This window comes from Chrysoperla carnea, chromosome 3, assembly GCF_905475395.1.
Source record: "Chrysoperla carnea chromosome 3, inChrCarn1.1, whole genome shotgun sequence".
NCBI lineage: Eukaryota > Metazoa > Arthropoda > Insecta > Neuroptera > Chrysopidae > Chrysoperla > Chrysoperla carnea.
This window is the reverse complement of record NC_058339.1, coordinates 20441201-20467879: the sequence shown is the minus strand read 5'-3', so window position 1 is coordinate 20467879 and position 26679 is coordinate 20441201. Positions and strand designations below refer to the sequence as shown.

Here is a 26679-nt window from a genome sequence, read left to right as displayed (position 1 = left end):
CGTCTTTTGTAAAAACCAGTAAGTGTCAGAAACTATCAAAGTCGACCTTTTTAGGTATAAAAGATCTTTTTTACCCGATCGTCAAGGAGTGGTCATGTTTTTCGTATGTATGTATGTATGTATATTTGTTATAAAATTTCTTTTTTTCCTAGTATCTTCCAAACAGCTCGACAGATATCGACAATTGAGGTAGGTCCTCAGAAAATTGTTTGAAAAAATAAAATAAAATGGCGGATCTTTGGTGGGAAATAGCAATACATTCCTATAAGAAAGATTCTCCCTTTTCCCTCTTCCTGGAATTCCATAATTCAAAATCGAGGCTGCTTCTTGTCTGTACGTGCGTACTATAAGCGACAATTGAGCGTACTGAACATACACTAGTTAAGACCCATTCTTCAATTTCGTGAAACTAAATAACATTGCTTTTGTCTTTCTTTCTCTGTATAAGAGAGAAACTAGTATAGCTACTGAAATATCTACATCAAACGCAAAAGAGATTTCAGTCCATTGAACTTTCGCTAAGCCAAGGTCGACTGTACTTTTTTGCATATTTATGGTAAGTATGACCTGATTTTCACATCGCTTCCACCATTTTTGATAAACAAGCGTTTTGTAGTTTTAAATAAAAATTCAATCAAAAATACGTTTTAAGGAACAAGCTTTTATTCCAAATCATCCGTGATATTTTAAATTGAACATCTCCAGCTTTTACTAAACAGTGAAGTATGAGTGACTCATATGAAAAATTATTTTTTACTTTTTAGTACAACAAAAGATTGTTGTTGAAAAAGTATTCTTTATATAAATTATAACATTGTGTTACGTGAAACTTGAAAGATCTTTTGGCAACTTGTAGTCTAAGATCCCAATTAGGATCGACCTTCACCCATCTGTTTACCGGATGAAAGTTATTTTTTATGAAATATAAAATGTTAACAAATATCCCTGCAATGGGTTGCCTATAAAAATGTGGTCCAGACTACTTTTAGTGAAAATATCAAGAGTAAAATTTTTAGAAATTTTTCACTGACTTGCATATCTTACGAATTTTGATCTACTCGAAAGTAAAAGCCATAAAGAATATGCAGCAGCTATGTTGTTTGCCTTTTTTCGTTCACTATTATCGCATTTATACAAGTTGAAAATAGTAATTACGTGCATCTGTTAATTCATTGACTCGCATATCTAAATAAAGATAATTTTGTTACAATTACGGTGGCATATGATTGGCCACAAAATATTGGTCAAAAATAATGTTTACAAGCTTTCCAAGTTTTGATATTTATATTAAAAATGGTCTGGACCATATTTTTTAAGGCAACCCGTTACATTTCATAAAAAATAACTTTCATTCGGTAAACAGATGGGTGAAGGTCGACCCTAATTCGGATCTTGTACTATTGGAGGCAATTTGATGGCACCTTTCCAATCAATCATCCATAATGACAACTGACAAGGTAATTTTTGGAATTAATAGATTTTAAAACGTAATTAATATCTGTTGAATAATCGAATTTTCGAATGGAAAACATTAACTTATATATAGAGGTAAAACAAAATATTAAAAGATTCAAAATATTTTTAATTAGTGCAGATACTGTTTTTTCTTTCTCTTTTGCATTCTCATGAAATTTTATCTGATTTTTAATAATGTATTCGAAAATATTTCAAATATGTTTAATATTTGCGATGATTATTCATACCCCTGATGTTAATGCAAAAACGTTGTACCGAATTCGTTAATTGGACAGTGTTTATTATGGCAATCGTATTTGAGTTTTTGATTCTGTATTGGAGAGGGCATTATTATTATTATTATTATTATTATTATTATTATTATTATTAGATTTATCAACTAGCATCTGTCAGTGTATGTTACTTTGCTTTATCAGTTCAATTATTTAATCCAGCTATAAAGAAGAATTCAAAAATAAATGATACTTGCTTGTATTTGGAGATATATTGTTAGAGGCACGATCTAAAAGGATTGAGAGCGCATTTAATATTGATATTTCGATTTCACAAAATTAAAACGTAAAAATAAATCTTCAACCTGTATCAATTTTAGTGATGAGCGAGACCAAGTTCAAGACTACGATAATGGCTAGTTATCTTGGCCTTGGTCTGGATCTTGACTATCCAATCATGTTATTGAATTATTAGTTTTAGTCCTGGTCTTCCAAAAATACGTCTTGCTCTTGCAGAGTTGAGTTTTGATCGTGATCTAGGTCTTGCAAAAATAATCTCAATTTGGTCTTGGTCAATCGAGTTTGCTTTTTATATAACATCAACCTTGTTTTGAAGTTTTGTTTCGATTGAGTCTTGTTTTATTCCTTTAGAGTTTTTGGAGTCTTGCTTTTAAAAACCATTGCAAAATTAATAAATTATCTACATATATTTGGCTCATTAAATAATTGTCTAGATGAATATTCATTAATCATTTTCAACAATAAATTTGGTAAAAGTCTTGTTAAAAGCCTTAATCTTGTCAAAATAAGTCTTGGTCTTGTAGAGTTGGGTCTTGGTCTTAATCTTGATTCATTTAAAAATGGTCTTGGTATTGACTTTGTCGAAAGGATGCTATATTGGTATTGATCTTTGCTCATCGCTAACCAATTTTCTACTTCCCATCACCGAATTTAATAATGAGATCAGATAAACAAAATCTTAAAACTTGGATCTTTTTTTTTCTATTCTTAGCTTCCGGAAAAAAAGATAGTTATAAGTTTTCAAAATTATTCTTCTTTCATGGTTACATGGAATATAAGGTTTGAATTAAATTTTGATTTATTTTCCACCAAATTAGAGTTGAAGAATTTAAAATTTCAAATATGAAACTTATAACCACTTTTAGGCGTGGTACTTTTTGTTAACTTGGTACATCCCGAAACAAATAATGAAAACATATTTTCAAACAAATGAAATTAAACATTAAAAATAAGATTTTTTTCATGGATCAGTTTTGAAGGCTGGTTGATCGAAATTTTATTGGATTTCATCTGCAATATGTAAGTATTGTGTATAGGTAATCCACTACTAATGGCATTTAATTCAAATGAATATCATTATAGCTTTGTAACTTACCAGCCTGCAGATATTATGTTAAATTATTATGATTTCAGCAATCATGAAGGCAATAACAGATTATTTTAAGTACTTTAGTATTTTTTACAACGCTCACTCGGGAAGTAGACTTTTCGAGCGCTGTATGTCACCTTCAAAATACACAATAATCGCATACTTAACTATATGTGTTTCATAAACGCACATGTTCGGTTATAGGTGTTTCATAAACGCACATGTTCGGTTATAGACTACATAATTGTATGTACTACTGACACGCCATCTGTACTAAAAAAAAATAAGTAATCAATCTTAACCCTCATTTATTAAAGTTACCACACTGATTGTGTCAAACGCGAGTGTTACATACAAAAAAACAAAATTAAAAATTGAAATTAAAATGAACGAGCAATAAAAATTTGTATGCAATAAAATTTAAATTTAAAATAAGTAAATAAATCATTTCTCAAATTGATAAATTTCTCTCAAAGTCAACTTCCCGAGCGATTGTTGTAAAAAGTATTGAATGCTACTTGCGGAATAACTAGCAAATATGACAGTCGTGATTACGGCATTCGCTCTAAGGTTATGAGACATTCTTATGAATACTCGTGTGGTTGTCGCAACTCGCCTACGGCTCGTAGCGACATCTACCACACTCGTCTTCATAAGAATGTCTCATAACCTTACGCTCATGCCGCAACACCACGACTGTCAGATTATTTGCTAGTTATCCCACTTGTAGCATTAATAACTATTAAGAAATATCATTTAGCAAATACATAAAAAATGTTTTTAGTTGATGACTTGTGTGTGCTTCAATAATGTTACCGTCTTGTCTTGGTCCGTCTTAACATATAAATACCCTATATATAAATGTTTTATTTTTAATACCTTTGCATTGCTTTTGTTTTCAAATATTTTTATTTTACTGTTTGTCAGGATCAAAAATACTATTGATAACAAAATGAAGTATTCTTAATCGAAAGGGTTACAAAAGATAAAGATCCCGAGAAAATAAATGGAACAACAAGTAAAAGTTTTATAATTTTTACCAAAGAAACTGAAAGTGGTAAATTCGCCCTAAAAAATGATGAAACTTCTTCTATGCGGAAATTTGTACTCCTCTATAAGCCGGTAAATTTGATATCCCAAACGGTACTAAATTTTGAAATTTGAGCCGAGATTTCTTCTAAATCCTCGGAGCTCTAAATTTAAAGAACCAAATCGAAGTACAGACATGTTTTTAACTCTTTATCTCAATTTCAATAGGCTGCGGAAGCGAGCAAAGTATCAAAACCAAGAAAATCCATGACATTTGGACACAAAAATGTAGCAGCTGGGCTGGGTAATCGTAATCCCAAAAAATGACACTTTCTTAACACAAACTCAACCTGCATTTTGATTTTCAAGCGTATGGTGTCTTTCCTATAGGATGTAGAGATGAACAAACTTTAGAAATATGAAAAACAGAAGTTTTTCCCCTGGGAATCCTCTCCAAATTATTGAAATCAATCTCAACTTTTATAAAATCGTTCTAGGGGTTATAAAATTAATTTATAACATTATTCCATCTTTCAAAAAGAGGAAAACAGAAGTTTCAGGAGAAAACAGAGGTTTTTCACCTTGGAATCCTCTCCAAATTATTGAAATCAATCCCAACTTTTATAACATCGTTCTAGGGGTTATAAAACAGATTTATAATATCACCCCATTTTTCTTCAACGTTGACCTCCGATACAGTGCATAAGTCAGGCATTGGCGGATTATTTTAAGTCGAAGTCACCATTGTTATAACTTTGTTGTGTGTCTGTTTATCCAAGTCCGCATTGCTCATAGAGGAGGAAGCGACTCTTCTACCTATCTCTGTTTTTCTTTTTGTAATGAGATAGGTAGAAAAAAAATGTTATCTTTCTGTTATCTTGGTTGTCACTGGTTAGGTTGTCACTGTCTTATTCGTATTTTAGATACAAAAGTATGAGGGACTTCCCTAAGGCATGTTTGCCCATGCCTGGCATAAGTCTCTATTTTCGGAGAATATACGACTAAAAAAATGCAAATTTTATATAATAAAAAGGAGACAATGTTAACGTGATTTATTTATAGCATACAACGATTTATTTAAAGTAAATAATATTTATTGATCATAATTTCATTGTGCCAATTGTATTATGAAAATGTTGAATATTATTCACATGAAATAAATACCACGCAATAACAGTACAACTTTTATACAACAAGCACAACTAAGTACTTTAATAACCACAGGACAATATCAAGCGAAAACACAAAAATATCGTTCGTTGTGTATCCTGCTGATCAAATATCAAACCTAACCTACACCCACAGTGTAATGTAATGTTGTTTGTATAAACACAAAAAACATGAAAGTGTTGTTGTATGTAAAAAAATAAAAACTCCCTGTAGTCTTTGCCAAATAGTAACCATATACATATATTATAAATACATTTTTTTTTGTTAAGTGCACTTTTATTTCAACTCACTCAGTCAGTCTCCACTCAGTCAAAGAAACTGATAAGTATGTTTTGTTTAACGATATTTTTATCATTCAATTTAAATAGTTTATAGTTTGATAACAACGTTATCAGCGCTGTATTTTTTTTATTTATTTGTTACTCAAAGGTGACCAGTCACGCGTTTATACAAGTCCATTTTTAGCAACATTGTACAACTATGTAGTTATTCAAGGGGAAAGTAATTCTAACAATAAATTAACTCTTAAATTCTCAACATTTTGTGAACGATTAGAAAAAAATTACTGCTATAAATAAATACTTTTTTTCAAACAATATTAAAGTCTTTTGATACTGTATATTTGGAGACCATTACATGAAACTTCACCCAATAAGACTCAAAATTGTACTTAACAAAAACAGAAAAAAAGGGAACTCTAAGGTCAAACTATGACCCGGATTGAGTAGATGGCGATTAGAATAAAATCTTTAATAAGTAAGGCCCATAAAAGCATGTGGATCTCTGTGTTTTTGACAACCAAGGTTGAATCAATGTTAGCATCAGATATAAATGTAAGGCTTGACCAGTATAGATGTCCAAGGCTCCTCCAATCTTCACTCACACCTCAAACAATACTGCCCAGTTCTACTTCAGTCTTCTATGGATGGTGATCTACAGGTTTTGTACGCGCAATATAGTTACATTAATCCTTAATTCCTATCAATTCCATCAACTTATGTGAGTATTTGTGTTTGCGGTTTCCAAAAATGCGTCATAAATTCCATGTATTGCGTTCTTAATATCTTGAAAACTTTTCTCTACGTATGTACTGACCGATAGGTTGATTTCAATGTGGTTTTATTTTTATTTGACGTCTGTTATTTAATCAGAATAATTCTAATTATATGTAATTAGCAAGAATCACAACTTGACACTATTTTCGTATCGTGGTCCAATGGAGAATGTTTAGAAGCTGTCCAATATATAATAATGCGTGGAAAGTTGCTATAGAAAATATTTTTGCACATTTTATTAAAGGTAAAAAACACAATTTCAGAAAAATGAAAAATATACAACTATATAAAAATACGGTACCTTGCAGGTTCAGTGTAATTTGTTTCTTGTAAATGTTTTTTTCCCCACGATACTGTTTGCGCTTCTGTGCATTAGTAATTTAAGGATTAATTTTTTTTCTCTTACGATACTCTTTCCATATCTGTGCATTGGTAATTCTGAAAATTTAAAGTATTCATTTAAGAAGTCAAATACTTGTTTTATTGTTTAAAGTATCTAATATTATAGCTACTTAGGTCTGTACTTTATGAATTAATTGTAATACAAGTTTAAAAATGACATACTTCTGATTTAGTAGTCAACCCTATATTAATTTAAGAAGTAAAAGGAAATAAACATGTGACAAATTAGATCGCTGGAAAAAAGCACTTAAATTGTTAAGAACAAACTTGAACAATATTTTAATAGTCATATAAGTAAAGCAATATATAAAATGTAATTTACTGTTTTATTTGTAAGTAAGTAAAGGTAAAAATGTCGATGATAATATTATATTATGTATACTATATATATATATATATGTGAATAAAACTAACTCCAGCGGCTATAAAACATATGATGCGAAACGTGTTTAAAAACCGTAAACCGATTAATAATTCACCTAAAGTTAACTTGGAACAAAATGAAATAAAAACGTATGCTATGGGTTATGATGATGGTACGGCTCTCTAACTAAGAAGAGATAAGACAACTAATTGTACTGGTTGTAAGTACTTTGTTGGCATTTATAATATGATGTGTTTAATATTAACTATAAAAAAAACTAAAGTTTGTTAATTTGACTTCACATATACAGAATAATGATGATAATGATGATTTTTATGAAATGTTATATTAAGGTTATAAATGTGATTATTAAATTTAGCTGCTGTTTGTTAGTATTTATTTATTTCAAATCCATACAGTGCTCACTCACATTCTATAATATAAAAATGAATCGCTGAATGAGTTGCTAAGCGCAAATCTCGAGAGTAGCTGAACCGATTTCGTTTATTCTTTTTTATAATATTCCATGAAGTACGAGGATGGTTCTCGCGAAGAGAAAAATTTAAAAAAAATTGCCTGAAAAAGTCTAAAAACAACACTTTTCTATATTCTCATGCAGAAGAATCGTAATAATAATTAAAAGTTAATTTGAACTTTAATACCATACCATAAAGTTTAAGTGTTAGTAGAGGGGTTCCGGGAAAACAAAACAATTGAGAGACGTTAGTTAGAATCGACTACGTTAGGCAGTACGAAGTTCGCCGGGTCAGCTAGTTCCGTATATATTTAAAGTGGACTGCCACGATAAAGAAAGTTTAGACGGATATACGAATGTTGCTGTCATGTCATAAGTTTTTCAGGATCACAATAAACATTTGAATCAAGCATTATGTTAATAGCTAAAGTAAACGATATCGAAGTATATTTTAATGAATCTTTAGAGCCCGCACACTGTTCTGTTTCAACTATTGAGCATTTTAGACATCTATTTCTGATGAGGCTACTTACTACAGTTTATCTAATGTAATTGGTTGCAATTTATTGAATGATCAACCAAAAATATCAAGGCATGAATAGATTTTATATTACTAACTAGCTGCACTGCGGGGTGTTGCCCGCAATTAAAAGAGAGTGGCGTTACTCGCGATTAAATGAGATTTTGAGAGTTTTTATCGTGTAAATTAATTGAGCCTTCCTGAGAAAAATGCGCTTAAAATCTATTTCAAGAGCCTTTACAAAACCCTTTAAAAAGACTGTTCCTTTATGCCATCCCACAGGAACCGTGCTTTTTTCTGTGATCAAAATCAGCCGCATGTAATTTCTGACCCCTAAACTACCACTACCTATGCAAAAAATCATGTGGATCCTTTGATCTATGAAAAATTAAAACAAATGTATCCCACGGAAACTATACGTTTTACCGGGATGAAAAGTAGCCTATGTCCTATTCCAAACTATAATCAAATATACATCCATCCATTCATCCAAACTTTCATGATTATAACATATATATCATATCCCCCACTCCTTGTTTATCAGTCAATTTTTCTCATTAACGAACTTGACCCTTCAAATACCAAAGCCGTTCTTGATACCAAATTTTATTCAAATCGAAGGACTTAACGTACCGATGGTGGAATTTTGGAAAAATTTCTTCAAATGTCCATCGATACTACCTAATAGATGTCAAAAATGACCATCGTTAAAATTAATACAAATACATATATATATATGTATTAATAGAAATGGAGCTATTGCTTTTGAACCGATGGTGGAATTTTGGAAAAATTTCTTCAAATGTCCATCGATACTACCTAATAGATGTCAAAAATGACCATCGTTAAAATTAATACATATATATATATATATATATATATATATATATATATATATATATATATATATATGTATATGGTCATTTTTGACATCTATTAGGTAGTATCGATGGACATTTAAAGAAATTTTTCCAAAATTCCACTATCGATACAAAATCAATAGCTCCATTTCCATCGGAAATTCGCTAATAAAAATACTATTCAAAACGATAATCAGTAATTTTTCTAGGCGTGAATATGAGGCCTGTTATGAATACATATACAATAAATAATGAAGAATCATTTATATAAATTTACAAAAAACATATTGCAACGAATAGTCTTAAATATTGAATCAAACTGTATATAAAATATTAAATACCCATACATATTGGTTACAGGTTGTTAATACGCATTTAAAGAAGAATATCTCTCACCCTGGTAATTATGAGCGTACAATATGATAATGTTATTAATCATTTATTTTTATCAGTTTTACTTGCGTTACTACTTTTTTTTTATTTTTATTAACATTCACATTAACGTTACTTTAAAAGTAAAATAATATATGTGAGACATAATATTTAAACATTAATTTGTTTCATCAATATTAATTTTTTTACCTTTTTTTTTTTATAATTAATGTATGAAATTTTTAAAGTATGTGAATTTTTCTGGACTCAATCCACTTTCTTTAATATTTATGAAGTATCTGTCAAAAATTATCTCAAAAGAATAAGTAATAACAAATAAGAACATAATAAACTGTCTTTTTTACGAAGTGATGGTAAGAAAAGAAATTAAGGTTTAAAACACCCCGTTAATAGAAATCATTTTTTTCAATTTTCGTATTTTTTGACGATATTTTTTTTATCTGCCATTTAATTAAAGGAAACATATTGAGAATATTGTTAAGGACGTATATTCATGAGAAATAAGACTCTATCAAAAAAATGAAAAAACCACTATTATCCTTATTAACCCCCGATTTAAAAAAAGGGTGTTAGAAGTTTGACCGCTATGTGTGTGTGTCTGTTTGTGGCATCGTAGTGCCTGAACCGATGAACCGATTTTAATTTTTTTTTTGTTTCATTTGAAAGATAATTTAACGGAGAGTGTTCTTAGCTATGTGTGAGCTTCGAGTTTTGTATAAAAAAAAAACTTGCGATGATCTTCAAAATCGATTCACTTTGGAAAGCATGACATATAATTTTAATATATAAATAATTACTATGGAAATTAATGACCAAATAAACCTGGCTCAATTCATTTCGAAAAGTGAAATGGTAAAATAATTAGGTAGTTCAAAACAATAATTCAAAAGAACAAAGTCAACTCAAATATTTCTATTTCAATTAAAATATTTCCAAAAAATTTTCCAAAAAATGATAGCTCTCTAAGTATCATTTTCATCTCATATGATGTCCTTGACCATCACTTTGATATTGATTTAGGGAGTGTTATAAGTTTAAAGTGTTTATCTGTGCGTCCGTGTGTTTCTCAGTGACATCGTAGCCCTTAAACGGTCGACTTGATTCAGAACGTTTTAAAGTTTCCAAAAATCTGTTTACAAAAAATAAATCGCATTTGTCAGAGGTTTTTTATATTTTGTAATTTTCACTTGTTTCCCATTTTTAGAATCCGTTCCTTACTAATCGCTGATCATTGAACTCTCACACTTTTGAAATGAACTTCAAATTTTCAAAACATAATGATGCAAGTAATCAAAATCTTAAAAGAAACACCTGCTGATTCAAATCTAAGCCATAAATAAACAATTATGAATTTTGGGTGTGGTTACTTATCTGTTTTCCGAATGATGATCGAGTGTGAGACTTTATACACTTATGTAGGTATTATATATTGTGACATACTTTTATAATTTGATGATAAAAATTTTTTTATATATTTTATTAAGTAATTATATTTTTAAGACAAACAAATATAAAATTTTTGTTTGTCTTCACTCTATTCACATATAAATTAATATAAATTGTGTTTAAATAAAGAGTGTAAGTGTAAAATCAAACAAAAAATAAAAGTTTTTATCCAAAAAGTATAAAAATCAGGTTAATTTAATGATTGGATGCAGAGTTTCTGAGATATCGCAATATTTGAATCGATTTTAGTCCATATCTCAAAAACTATTCGACCAGTCAACAAATGCACACGATTTTTGTATTTTTTGGGTCAGAATTACCTTATATACTGAATTTTATCGAAATTGGAGATCAAAAATTTTTTTCGATTTTTTTGCATTTTTTTAAAGGGTACCCCTTTGAAAAAATCGAGAAAAACGCAAAAAAAAATTTTGTTTTGGAATTTGATGAAACTCGGTGGATGGAGCAATTTTGATCCAAAAAGTATAAAAATCAGGTTAATTTAATGATTGAACCTATAGAAAATTTCTCTCTATAGTTATTACTCTCATGGAAACTTGGACTAAAAATAAAGATGCAAATAAAAATAAATAAAAGTTTTTGTAATTCATCTGTCGTATTTATTTAAATGAAGAACAAAGACAACATAAATGATAAAAATTATTTAATTCCAATAAGAATTTTATAGGTGTGATTTTGAATAAATTACTTACGTTTTTAGAATGATATACGGTATATTAAATATCAAATAAAAATAAACATATACATAATTTAATTAAATATAAATTCAAAATATTTTCAAAATATCAATTAAAAAATTAAATGATATTACAAAAAATTAATATCATGCGTATTAAAAAGTGTGTGTGTGTATATTTAAAAGAAGATATTGATTGGATACTTCATTCATTTCAAAAAGATATATGCTTGTTGTGATACTCACTAAATTTTATTTCTTTTACATTCGAGTGATGTACAGTTTGATTTTAAACTTTTGGTCTTATAACAGAGAGCCGTAAGGTATAAATATCTTAACATTTCAGAATCCAGGGAAAGTCAATGAATCTTTATGAAAAATGTGTGACTGTATTGTTTAAAGCTTACTTAAAGAAGTTAAAAAGAAAAATTTGTGCGATCTTGTCCAGGGGGTGGGAGTCACTACTTCTCGGGAAATATAGGAATGAATAATTCTAAAGAAGTGTCATTGAAACATATTTCGAAAAGTGAATACTTTCCGAGTTATTGGCGATTGAAATTCGAAGTATTTAACGTCCAATAATAGAAAAATGTGACGTTTTTTGAAAAATGTATACCGAACACTTTTTAAAGTACTATGAAAAAACCATGAAAATGAAAAAGGTTTCAAGTCATTTGCATGAAAATTGACGGAGTTGTGATGAAAACAAAGTTTATCGAACGTTTCTTTTTATGTTTTATTCATCACAAAAACTTATTAATTTACCACGGGAACTAAAATTCATGCTTTCTGCTTTCCAATTAACTTTATTTAGGTACTGGCAACAGGCTCGACAAGTTCTAGCAGTTTTGGAATAATATTTTTTGAAATTTACTAAATAATTAACGTTGTTCAATAGATTGTTGTTCGCTTGACAGTAACATAATAGTAATGTATTTGGTAAGTGTCACGTAGGTGAACATATATGACACAAACACATATACACAAATACATGCAAACATAAAATACCTCACACGGTTACGTGACGATTTCTACAAATTATAGTTATTTCACCATGGCATGCCACGTTAAGTAACTGAATTCCAATAAATATATAAGAGTAAAAAAATAACTTACCTTTCCAACCAGTCTTCCAGGTATCTACTCAAGTTGAAATTTGGAAATGAATGAAAAATTAATTACGATTAGTTTGGACATTAATTGAATTAAAATGTCAATTTTGGAAGTTTTATGGTACCCTCTGGAATATGTATTATCCTTACACAATTTTAGTTAAGACTGCCATCATTTTGATGGTTCTCGGTTTAGATGATATTTAAATGTAGCTCACATAATACTTCCAAAATTGAATGATTTGTTCAGCAAGTAAAAAAATTTATTGAAAAATATATCTATAAATGATTAGCATAACAAAAGTTATGCCGAACATGTTATTAACGTTTTTAAATGTATATTAAAAACATGTCTTGCCCACTTTTTAAATTAAAAACACTAGCTGATAGATATCGAAAAATAGAATCTAGTTTTGATAATATATGTGTGTATACATACTACTCTCATATATAACAAATATATCGATACTTTATATAACCAAGCGCATCACAGCATACACAAGAATATTTTTTAGCTGGCAGAGCGTGGAACCTATATATTTATTATTGAGTTTTGTGTTTTTAAAAGCTGTTAGTTAAATTTTTACGTAGGAGCATTTTAATGTAACCATTGATTCTATATACAGTCATTGATACCTTAGGTAAATTTCAATACCTGTATTTTATTTATACAAAAAAAAAAGAAAAAAAAGTGCATTCATATAATTTATATTCTAAAAAATCGATTAAGGTGTTTTAAATAAACTTCAAACTTGCATATTCTACAAATATATATAATATAATCTCACTAATTCGTGTACCCCCGGCTTCAATTCATAAAATAGGAGAGATGATCGTAATAGCGATAAAAATTTTAGTTGGTTTTTTAAATTTTATTAAATAGTGCATTCTAGTGAACTGTATTTTTAAAAGAAATAACCCAATCTCAACTTTTAACAAAACGTAGAATGGGTCTGGTGTGACTCTTGAGGTCCACACGAATAACTTCCCAGTTTGATAGTTATATAAAAATAAAAATTAAATAAACAAAACTTAATTTTTCGAAAACGACTCGATCAAATGTAATGAAATTCTTTCCGATAATATACTTCGATCAACACCTCAAAAAAATCGATGTCATTTTTCGTTCGTGCGATATCGATGAGGAAAACCACGAACGCACTGTTAAGGCCTTGCCCCAACTATTAAACGTAAAGATATGTTGAATATTTCGATTTATAAAATCGTATTCATTAAAGTAACTTCCTAATCTGAGGAATTAGTAGAGATGTTAATAAATACTCTGCACGAATTAACGGGTCGCAGAAGAACACATTTCAATTTAACAAATATTAATCAAGAAATTCTCAAAATTATAGTCCAGTAGCTCCAATTTGTTAATTATACATCAGATTCGAAAACTGCAATGAATTTTTCTTCTTAGAATTTTACCTCTACAGCACTCGTCGTGTAAATATACCGACAATGATAGATTGCTTCTAAAATTTTTCTCGCATTATACTTTCCTGCGCTTGCTAAAAAAAATATCTAAAATTCAAATATTTTTGCCCGAGTACAAATTTCAAAAAATTCATGCTGAATCCCTATTTATAATATTTATTTATTTTTAAACCTCCAAAAAACTTAAATTCATTATCAAAAATTTGTAACCTCGAACCATCATGGTCTATTCAGCCATAGGCAAGAAACCCATCGTTTGTAAATAATATAGTTTGCACGCAAGTTAAATTACTGTACAACTTAATTGTACCCATCAATACCAATAAGGCAATATAAATAATGTAGTTAAACTATAACATCAATGTTTTTTAATGAAATTTCTGTGCTGTGACTACTATTCAATATTAATGAAAAAGGAATTTTGACTGAACTAAAATTCATCCCTCATAGTATTGCAATAACTTAAATCCTTCTCTTTAGGTTCTTTGGTAATTTAGATCCTCCTCTTTGGGTCATTCTCTTCAGCTGTGATGTCAATTTTTCGCTAGCTATCACTTATGTGCATAATTCCGGGACCAGGACTCCACATTCTTGAAACCTATTAGAGAGGTTAATTTTGATGATAAATTTGAGTATGACCCAAATTTAGTAGGATTATATACTTTGTTTATCAAAATTGGATAAAATTTGGATGCGATAGAGCAAAATTAAATTTTTTAGATTTTGATGACGTCACAAAGTTAAAAAAATTGATTTTTTTGGTAGCACAGGCAAATTTGATCCGATCTTATTGGAATTTTTTTTTAAACCCAATTTTGGGTCATTTTTTTCAGCTGTGATGTCAATTTTTATCTAGCCTTCACTTATGTGCGTAATTCCGATACCAGAACTCCACATTCTTGAAACCAATTAGAGCAAGGTTAATTTTGATCACAAATTTGAAAAATATGAACCAAATTTAGTAGGATTATATACTTGGTTTATCAAAATTTTTCAGCTGCAATGTCAGTTTTTCGCTAGCTATCACTAATATGGTTAATTCGGAAGGCAAGTCTCTAAATAATACTTATTTAGTGGTACTTTTTATCTGATTTTAACTGTACGCAAGTAAGAAATTTTTTTTAAAACATGTGTTTATACCATGTATATATGAAATATACATAGTATTATAAGTTTAGTCCCAAGTTTGTAACGCCTAAAAATATTGATGCTACAAAAAAAAAATTGGTATAGGTGTTCATAAAATCACCTAATTAATCCATTTCCGGTTGTCCGTCCGTCCGGCCGTCCGGCCGTCCGTCCGTCCGTCTGTGGTCACGATTACTCAAAAACGAAAAGAGATATCAAGCTGAAATTTTTACAGCGTGTTTAGGACGTAAAAAGTGAGGTCAAGTTCGTAAATGAGCAACATGGGTCAATTGGGTCATGGATCCGTAGTACCCATCTTGTAAACCGTTAGAGATAGAATAAAAGTTTAAATGTAAAAAATGTTCCTTACAAAAAAATAAACAACTTTTGTTTGAAACATTTTTTTGTAAACATCACTGTTTACCCACGAGGGCGTTAATTAGGTACAAATTTAATAGTATGTATTAATATCAAAGTGAGTATCTTTTGTTATTTACGTGACGTCAAAAAAACAAACGAGTGCGCATCAACACTTGCGCATTATATGAGAATATCAGTTAAATATGTCAGATATGTATGTATGTGAAATGTGACAGAGTTATCAACACTGCCTATACATGGTATTTCAACAATTAACTCAGTCAATTGTTTGTTTTCACTTGTTTTTAATTTAACGTAAAAAACAAAAAGCCAAAAAAAAATTGAAAACTATTTTAAATAAAAAATCATTCACGTAAATACCTATAAGTAAAACAATATATTTACAGTTAAATATTTTGTACAGAGAGGCCATTTTTAGCTTTCAAAGTCATACTGCTCATTTGTCTAAAATTCTAAATCATATTTAAATACAAATAAAAAAAATTAACTCTCCGGTTCAATAAATTCACTACCACCACGATTAACATTGGCTGTGCTCAGCAAACTTAGCACAAGAGGAGCTAAATTTGCAGTGAAGGCAACCGTAATATGATACCGTATCCGTCGGATATTTTTTTATTGAACTCTGCTCATCAGATTATCTATGGTCCTAAATTTTCTTACATGTTGTTTGCATTTTTTTGAAACGTGAAACGTTTGATACCAAATTAAAAAATATTAAAAAAATGTGTAGGCTGTCCTGTACATATTATATTCAATATAATATACATTATTATCATAATTGATTATTGCACTTTATCTGCCAGACATGAATATATTATTAGTCTGGGGACGAACAGTCACAAGCGTTGCTTCTTTAGCCTGGCTGTAGTCTTCGATCTGGATTCCTACTATAGTTACACCTCATCAAAATTTAGTTTGGTATTTAAAAAAGTACCCAATTAGACATTTATAAAATTATTCTTAATAATCATTCTCAAAATTTTTTAACAAAAGTTTTCTAGCAAACTTAGAGATATTTTTTTTTTTTTTTGGCAAATTGGAATGTAACCAAATTTCATAGCTTAGAAATACTTAAATCACATGTCTGATTGGTAACAAACTTTGTATATACTTTAATCAATTTCGAACATTATGCTTTAAAGAATTTTAACTCGAATATTCCATCTACACAAGACGACTGATTACCCCAGACTGTATACACATATTTACCACATCTGCCATTAACATACAAAACATACATACGTTTTGAAATTATCCATCAATTCATTTCAATATACTTTTAACTTTTGACCTTTCAATTTTTTTTATGTTATTTAAATATAATGCGATCTTATCTCAGAATTGTAATACCATTAGGTCGCAAGTAAATTACATAATAATCGCCATAAAATCAAAAAGGGGATTATATGCAAAAGAAACACTTGATTTCTGCAAAACTCACTGATTATTTGTTACCTTTATTGAAGTAAGATTTACTACATCAAAAATTTACCAGTTTATCTTATCACTATTCGAAATGTGGTCTAAATAGTTAACTTTTTCGAACAATACAATTTTGTACTTGACCAGAACATAAGAGCTTTAACCAGAAAACATGAAATTAATCCATAAGTTAGGATACAGAACTAAATCAAGAATAAAACCATATATGAGTGGGAGAGGCCGAGTAGAGGGCAGTTTTGCAAAGGGTGTATAAAAATTTGCATTAATTTATGCAAGCATATATTTTTCCCATCTTAAAATACATTCAAAAGCATTCAAAAGAATTATGTAAATTGAATTTTGAATTTGTAAATCATTCGTGTGATTTACTAGCGACCTATTTTGTATACAGACACAAAAAAGTCAGTCTTTTTTTTTTTTTGTTGAACTGTCTCCTTTATATTTTGATATCCCTTTCTGTGGAATACGGATTATCGTAAAGAATAATAAATTATCTTTATTTAACATCCGGAATGATAAAAAAAATCAACGGCTTGTGGATATAATTTTGTCTCATGATAATAATTAATAGTATATGTGTGTTATATTTGATGATAAAAACTAATTATTTTATGTGGAAGATAACCGAACCATTGAACTATTCTATTATTCCAGATTATTATTTTCTTATATAATTCATAAACTCTAGTTTATTCTATACTTTTAACTTTTTAAGAACTATTCCGACGAATAAATAAAAGACTTCTAAATTTTTTGTTCGAGGATTATTTCACAAAATACTGCTCTTTCGTTAAGAGCATGAGTTTAACTTCAGGAAGTAGTGAAACATTTTTTTATGCAATTTCATCTCTTATTTTCACAAATTCTATTACAACAAATTGAATTCATTACTATTTTTCAATATTTTGACATTTACTATACCATTTAATTGTAAACATTTGGTCAATATATTAAATAAAACGTATGATTTATTGCAAATTTTATAAGATAACAGCGCTGCTATCGATACGTCTTCAACATATAAACGTCTTCAACATTTTGCTTAAAACAACTTAAAATTATTCGGTTTTACTAAAATAACTATAATTGCTTGTACCTACAAAAATATTATACAATTTGTATTTTATGAAATCGATTCGTTTTGGTAAATAAACATAAGAACTTCGATATAATATATTAAATTGGAATAGAAATAAACAGCGCTCTTTAATCAAATTTGCTTGGTAATATTGTTGATGATTTTTTATAGTTAGCGGAAGCGCAGGTAAATACATTTAACATATCTATTTGTAATGAGATAGACAGCTACCATGCGCTCCCACCAAAGTTACGATATTAAATACATATAAATCTATGATTGCTACTGATGACATCGAATGCGTTCCACTTGGGAAAATATTTAAAAAGTCAAAAATATGTATCGAAATATTATTGCAGTAAATGCCGAAGATTTTCGAATTTGATACATTTCGCTTGGCTAACCACATTCCAATTAGACATAAATAATTAATAAGGTAATACAGTCAAACCTGGCTAAGTGAGAAAACTCTATAAGTGAGAGTAATAGCCAAGACCCGTCATTTTAAGCTCCCAAAGCCTCTATTAGCGAGAAACTGAAACCTCTGTAAGAGAGGGTCGTTTTTCCCTCATGGACCTCCGTAAGTGAGACTGATACTTATATATACTTCTATAAGCGACAGTCGAGCTTTATTTATTTTTATTATTTAGGAGGAACTATAGCTACAATAAAAATACATATTTACTACATTCGTACTTGCTGTGACTTGTTATTGCTGCGTACCTCTATAAGAGAAAAACGCTACCCATGTACCTGCATTAGCTTGAAACTCGGGTTAGTGAGAAACCTCTCTAAACGAGAATGAGATTGTGCTCCCTTGAACTCTCGCTTATCCAGGATTGACTGTATTTGTCTTAAAGAAATAATGCTAGTAAACTAAAAATATTTAATTATTATTATACCATGCATATATGTAATATGCAAGGTATACTAAGTTTAGTCCCAAGTTTGTAACGCTTAAAAATATTGATGCCACGCACAAAATTTTGCTATAGGTGTTCATAGAATCACCTAATTAGTCCATTTCCGGTTGTCCGTCCGTCTATGGACACGATAACTCAAAAACAAAAAAAGATATCGAGCTGAAATACAGCGTACTCAGGACGTAAAAAGTGAGGTCGAGTTCGTAAATGAGCATCATAGATCAATTGGGTCTTGAGTCCGTAGGATCCATCTTGTAAACCGTTAAAATAGAACAAAAGTTTAAATGTAAAAAATGTTCCTTATCAAAAAATAAACATTTTTTGCTTGAAACATTTTTTCGTAAACATCACTGTTTACCCGTGAGGGCGCCAATTAGACGGAAATTTTATAGTATGTACCATATTTGAATATCAGTTATGTATGTGCCACATGTATGTATGTATTATGTGATAAAGAAATCAACACTGACTATGCATGGTATTTCAACAATTAATTCAGTCAATTGTTTGTTTTCACTTGTATTTGAAAGATATATTTTGAACAACTACTAGTGACATTTATTTATCTGGTCACATGAAAAAACTTGGATAGATCCATTTAAATATTGTTGGCATATGCCATATGGATAAAAATTGTAATAAATTATATAAAAATATTATTTTATTTTAAAATTAACTAAAATATTTATCACAATATTTTGTAAATAATATGAATATTGTATGTATGTACTCTGATAATCTATAATAAGAAAAGAAATGTGACAATCAAAAACAAAAAAAAAACGAGGATAGATACAGATTAGAGCAGCGGCGGCGAGTGGCACGTGTGTATATAGTTGGCTTCCACTTGCTGCCAGGCAGACATGTGACGATACGTTCGTTCGAACCTAGTATACATGAGAAGCCATGACTAGAGAGCGAGCAACAAGTGAGACTTACCGCGTCATTAAATTTCATCTTTAAAACCTTGTAGTATACAATCCGTAGTAGGGATAATACAGTACAAGGTATACAACGTCCGTACATGAGGGGAAACACCAATCATGTGAATGTAGTCGCATGCCGTATAATTGTTCATACGTTCGATTGGTGTATATCAAATGTAGGGGAATTTATTTTTAACATTTTCTCACGGACAACGGGAAATCATTTATACGTTAATGCATTCCTATGTATTTTTGTACTATTTAGGTATTCGTTTTATTGTTATTTTTTACAAGCAAACATGTATACCATACACTACTTAGTTATCTTTATATTTTTGAATTAAATTGACTTGTATCGGAAAATTTATGAATTTAAAATTAATATTGAAACTAAAATTTTTTAATAGATAGACAACTTTCGTAAATTAATTAAAATTGCTTTTAAATTATTTGAATTTACTATTTAAGAGTATGCCTTTTTTATTTTATTGAGCAAACAATACGGATTGAAAAACACATTTTCTTACATATATAAAACTTGAATGATACCAGCCCGTTTCGCTGGGTTTAAAAGTATAGATTGATAAAGATTGCTCTCTCTTATCCCTTTTCTATAAGACTCGGAATAATGGTAAGGATTGTTTTACACAGGTAAAATATATGTATGGTTTTCTATTTTTTAAAATGTATAATAGTCGTAATTAATCATTGAGTATATCAGAAAAGACGGCCGTGAAATATTTTATATTGACTATTTTTACAGAAATCTGTAATTTATGATAATGTCAAATTAAATTAATTTTTTTTTTGTATTAATATATCTTTATAAATTATATCTCATGTGTTATTCTGAAGTATGAGCTATATTGCTGTATAGTTTCATTAAAAACTATTCGCTAGTTTTAGCGTGAAAGCGTAACAATCAAACAAACATGCTTACTTGCGCATTAATAATCTATAGAGATAATGAAAATTCATTGCGAAAAATCTACAATTTCAAAAAAAAAAAGATCTTGTAAAAAAATAGGATTTATATGAATAACCTATATTGTTAGCTTGTAAAAAATAAATGTATATTTTAGTCCCCCACTCCTAGACGTTGAAGCAACAGGCCAGGCACCCTTCTTATTACTTACTACTAATACCTCATCAAATGATTCAATATCACAGACTGAATCACTGCCAACTAGTATCAGTTGTGTGACAAGTGTTGTATGAAACACTTGTTCCAAGTAGAGTTTTGGGCAGCGTGAAAAGAACTTAGAATATTTTTTAAAAATATATAAATCTGTTTGTCTTAAATTCGTATGTTTTTGAACCTGTGAATTTAAAATTATTTTTAGTATGTGATTTATTTACTATTTTTGAAAGTGAATTTTTGATTTAGTGAAGTGAACTATTTTTTAAAACAAAGTGTGCCTTATTAAAAAATTTTTGGTGATATTTATTTAAAATTAAGTCTCAAAATGGTTACTGGAATTGGAACAGTGAATCAACCACAATCCGCTGGTGTTATAACATCAACATCAACAATTGGAAATCAATCAGTGATACAAGGAACACCAGCTGGAACAGTAGAAAGCAGTATGCCGCCAAGACGAACTAATGATAATCGAAGGGTAAATATCATTAACATTCTTTCACACACCAACAAAAATAAAAAATTTGTGTAGGAGTAAAACAAGTAAAAATTATTAATTTTATGTAAATTTAATTGAAAATCGTTAATTTATTTAAAATGTCACTGGTTTTACTACTTTATAAATATTATCAGATGTTTACCTAGGAAAAAAATATACATGTTTAGTATGAATTACTAATTCAGTGTCCATTAAACAAGATAATGGATTTTTATTGATAAATATTTTATGTTTATTTGAAATTTTTCTTACAAACGGGTCTGTTTTAATCACATCATTGCGATTTATGTATACTTCTTTATTTTTGTAAAAACTTTCTACTCTATCTCCAAAGATTTTAAGCAATTGTTGTATAGTTAAGTTTAAATATAATTTCCCACGTATTTATAACAATTTGATATTTAAATCATATCCAACATATGTGACTACTCTTGAATCGTATTAAAAACAGTTACTTTGTGTAGGATTTTAAAATTAACCATCTGGTTAATTGTGCATGAATTTATTTATTTTTAATATGATATTGATTTGTTTAATAAATAATTAAAAAGAAAATTACATGTGACTTTACAAAGTATATATTTATTTATAAATTGAACTGGCATAATGTCAAATCACATTTGTAATATTTGACGTTGTTTGTTGTTGCTATATAACACAGTTGGTCTTAATTCTTTAATATTCATACGATTTATTATTGTTATTTTTATGACCCAAGGGCATACGAAAGTCTAACACCATGTCCTAATCTTTAACACTGTGAGCTATATATTGCTGTTTATCATATTTAATATTTTAATATGTTAATTTTTGTGTATATATTTAAATTATATGCAAAAGTAATAAATTATAATATGCATCAAAACGTTATCATGGAAAAAAAATCTTATAAATATTTTAATTTAATTGAAATATGGATCCACCGCTTTCAACAGCTTTTTTTTAAACATAAATATTTCTTAAACTTCATCAACTTTTACATTGGAACCTGTTTTTTTAACAAAGAAAATTTATGATTTGAATTCTCCGTCATAATATTTGCCTCTAGATCCTAACATATGTTTTCTAAATTTTGTTAATTAAAACACTTGCTCGTTATTAATTTTAATTTGCAATATTTTAAAGAACCTATTTTTATAATTCCAAAAAAAGTTGGAAGTTATATACCTATAATCAAATAAACTCTCCAAAAATTAAAATGCTTTTAGGTAAAAAATAATTTTTGTAATTTGCTGTTTTTTCATCAATTATGAAAAAATTAAGTAAATAAACATAAAAACATTAATTGAATTTTTATTAGGTTTTTGGTAGTACATACTACATTATAATAAATAATTTAAAAAAAAAAATAGTTTTATTAAAAACATAAAAACATTACTTGATGATTGATTGTCTAAAACAAAAATTTTTCTAGTACTTATACAAAAAAATTGCTCATAAATAAAGAAGAATGTAATAAATGTGCTTTAAAATGGCCAGTTACATACATATCTTGTTTTAAAAGCTTAGACTTAATAGCTTTCTTATGAAGAAAAATTTGTTCAAATTATTTGTTTTAATTCCTCTTATTTTCGTATAAAATTCTCAGGCACAGTTTTTGGAAAGAGTATTGGTTGAGTAAAAAATGAAAATATTAATTGGCAAATAATTAATCAGACTCTAAATGTAACATAAAAATGATTTTAGAATAAACACAAAATATTTAATTAAAAAAATCCAAAATAAAATAATTTTGCTTTGTAACTTTATTTAATTCTTCTGGCTGTTGAGTAAAAACTGTAATTATATCAATTGGAACAGTTTCGAATTTATTTGATTCGTCATTAGGCTCTAAATACAACATAAAAAGGATTTTAGAATAAACACAAAATATTTTATTAAAAAAATGCAAACTCAAATAATTTTTGTTTGAAATTATATAATAAAAATTTATGGCCTTTAACTAACAAAGTATTTTTTTCTATTTTACAGAGTAACAAACCAATCATGGAAAAAAGAAGACGTGCAAGAATTAATAATTGTTTGAACGAATTGAAAACATTAATATTAGACGCAATGAAAAAAGACGTAAGTAGTTACCTCTGTTTAATTTATAATATTTATTCAGTTATATCAATAGAGAGAAAAAATTAATGTCTTACGGCAATCTACATATATTATTTATTGAAATTAATATGGCCTGTAATTAAACTTACATATGTAGCGGCATTAATATACGCTGTATATATATATTTTTGATTGAATAAAATAAAATAAATTTTAATATTTATTATTTATACAAATGACTTAAACAAACATTAAAATTTATTTAAATATGAGTCATTGAACTAGTTAAAAACTCATGTTATATCCGTCTGTCTAGTCGTCACACAAAATTTTTATTTATTTTTAATATATTTATGATAATTATTTAAGTCAATTCGATGGATTTTTAAACGCTGTATATTAAACGGGTATATTAAATTTAGTCAGACTGTAACGATAAGAAATATCTCAAATATAGAAATTCACTAAGAAAACATGAAAATAATATTAGTCTTTGTTAGAACTGTTTTTCTTTTATAAAATTAAAATTTATCTCTGAAAAACTTTTTTGATACCTGAAACATCCAAAAAAGAGTGATCTATGATTCCAGTCAGGAACAAAGGTCCATAATCTGTAAAATGCTGGATAGTGCACACGCGTACACACTCAGCATAACTCACATGCTTACGTGACGATTTATACCAGTTTCCATACACTCACAAGCTGGGTTAAGGAACTTCGTTCCAAAATTTCTTGCTTATAAAGTATATTTCGGGAGTATTTAAATATTTAACTCTGTTAATTGTTATTTTCATTTTTTTAATAATTGTTTTTTCTTTTATTTACAGCCAGCCAGACATTCCAAATTAGAGAAAGCCGATATATTAGAAATGACTGTAAAACATTTAGAAAATTTACAACGTCAACAAGTAGCAATGACCGCAGCAGCGGATCCATCTGTGATTAATAAATTTCGTGCTGGTTTTAGTGAATGTGCTAGTGAGGTTGGACGTTTCCCCGGTTTGGAACCAACAGTAAAAAGGCGTTTATTACAACATTTAGCGAATTGTTTGCAAGTTGGTGTTGGAACAATTCAAACAACAAATAATAATAATAATAACACAACAAATAATAATAATAATATAATAATTAATAAACAACAACAATCTATGGAGACAACAACACCAATTTTAGCAACACAAGCTGTGACAACTCAACAGCAACCTACGACAATAGCGCCCTCAGTCATAACAACAGCACAGACAACAACCACACAAAGTGTACAATTACATATTTTACCAACACAAAATGATCAATTTATACATCATAATGGTATCTTTTTTACAAATGGTAATGGAACAGGCGTACAACTTTTACCAACACGATTACCAAATGGTGATATTGCTCTAGTTCTTCCTACAAGTATACAAACTACTACTGCCGCTGCTCCCACTATGCAACAGCAACAACAACAACAACAGCATCATCAAACTGTTCCACAAAAACAGCAACAACCAACGCAAAACCAGCAACAACAGCAAATTATTTATCAACGTACAACATTATCGCCTTCACAACAAAGTCAAAATTGCCATAGTAATTCAACATCACCTTTACCAATGTTAATACCAATTCCAACACGTACTTCATCCGCCTCATCTGTGGCATCTTCATCGTCTGGCGTTAGTAGTATGCCACCACAAACAAATAGTATTCCATCACCTCAATCCTCAAGTTCATCCTCCCCCAACCATTATACATCCCCAAATAGCCCACAACATTATCAACAACATCGTTACGAACCTATGGATACGACTCCAACATCCCCACACCATCATCAAAGTGGTGTTATTCATCGTTATTCACCACCAATGTCCAAACCTTTATCGCTGGTAATTCGTAAAACTTCACAACCTGAAGAAGAAAAACCTTGGAGACCCTGGTGAACAAATCAATTTATGAACAATTAATTTAGTGTTTGGGCTTCCGTGTGTACATAGTATTGTGTGTGCAATTAGATATTAAATCAAATTATTTTCTGTTCAAAAAGTTCCTAAAAAATTTTTACTTAAATATGTGCAAAAAAAAAACTGTTCCAGAAAATATTTGAGTTTGTAAATTTTTGTAAATAAAATATGTTCAAACAGATTAAAAAAAACATTCTGCAATTGTTAAACAGTGCCACCTTTTAAAAAAATGAATTTTTTTATCTGTTACATATTTATTAAATAATAATTAAATATTGTACTGTATGAGTTCAAAATATGTGCTCAAATTAGTGCAATTTTGCGATTCTCCTTTTATTTTATAATTAATGTTTGCTTTAATTAATTTTATGAGTAATAAAAAATTGTGAGCCATATTTATTTGTAATACTTTTTAGTACGTAGGTGAGAGAATATATTTTTCTTTGTGATACATAATTTTATAATTAATAAATAAAAAATGCATATTTTTCGAGAAAAGAATATATTTTTTATTAAAAATAAAGAATGTCGATGTGCCTTAATTGATTGATAATAAAAATAAAAAAAGAAATTGTTTTTCCATTCAATAATTTTTTTGTCAATATATACATAATAATATTTATTATATAAAAATTTAAAACAAAGCCTGATATAAAGAATGAAATCATATTGTATTTTTTGTAGTAATATAAAATATATATTTTGTTAAATTGAATAACATTTTAATAATTAATTATTAAAATAAAATTTATTTAAAAAACTTAATTATTTTGACTTTCTTTTCAATATTCACTCTTTTCAACAAATGCAGAATGAGATGCAACAGTAAGTATACAATTTTTGGAAGATACAATTAATTTAGAAAGACGATAAGTACTTACAAGGAAGAAACTCGAAAAATTCTGGCCGAAAATTCTCATGAACCGAGAAATAAAAGATATCGAGAAACTAGAAACCCTAATCGGAAATGCCATCTACAAATTAGGAATCTAAAACGATAATCGTTCGATCCTTGTACTTCGAAGTAAATTTTGCATGAGATTTATCGAAAGAATTATCGAAGTTGGAAAAGAATTCTAAAAATTTATGTGGAATCAGAATTCCGATCCATTTTCTGCCTAAT

At 28.7% G+C, this 26679-nt stretch overlaps 1 protein-coding gene across 1 annotated transcript; it reads left to right on the top strand.

Annotated features, from left to right (window-relative positions):
* Positions 1–21094: 21094 nt before the first annotated feature.
* Positions 21095–25797, top strand: LOC123294616 (protein hairy). The gene is made up of 3 exons (XM_044875702.1): positions 21095–21542; positions 23535–23630; positions 24438–25797. Exons 1-3 carry the CDS (start codon positions 21390–21392, stop codon positions 25533–25535), a joined length of 1347 nt encoding a protein of 448 aa, XP_044731637.1. The 5' UTR covers positions 21095–21389; the 3' UTR covers positions 25536–25797.
* The last annotated feature ends 882 nt before the right edge of the window (positions 25798–26679 follow it).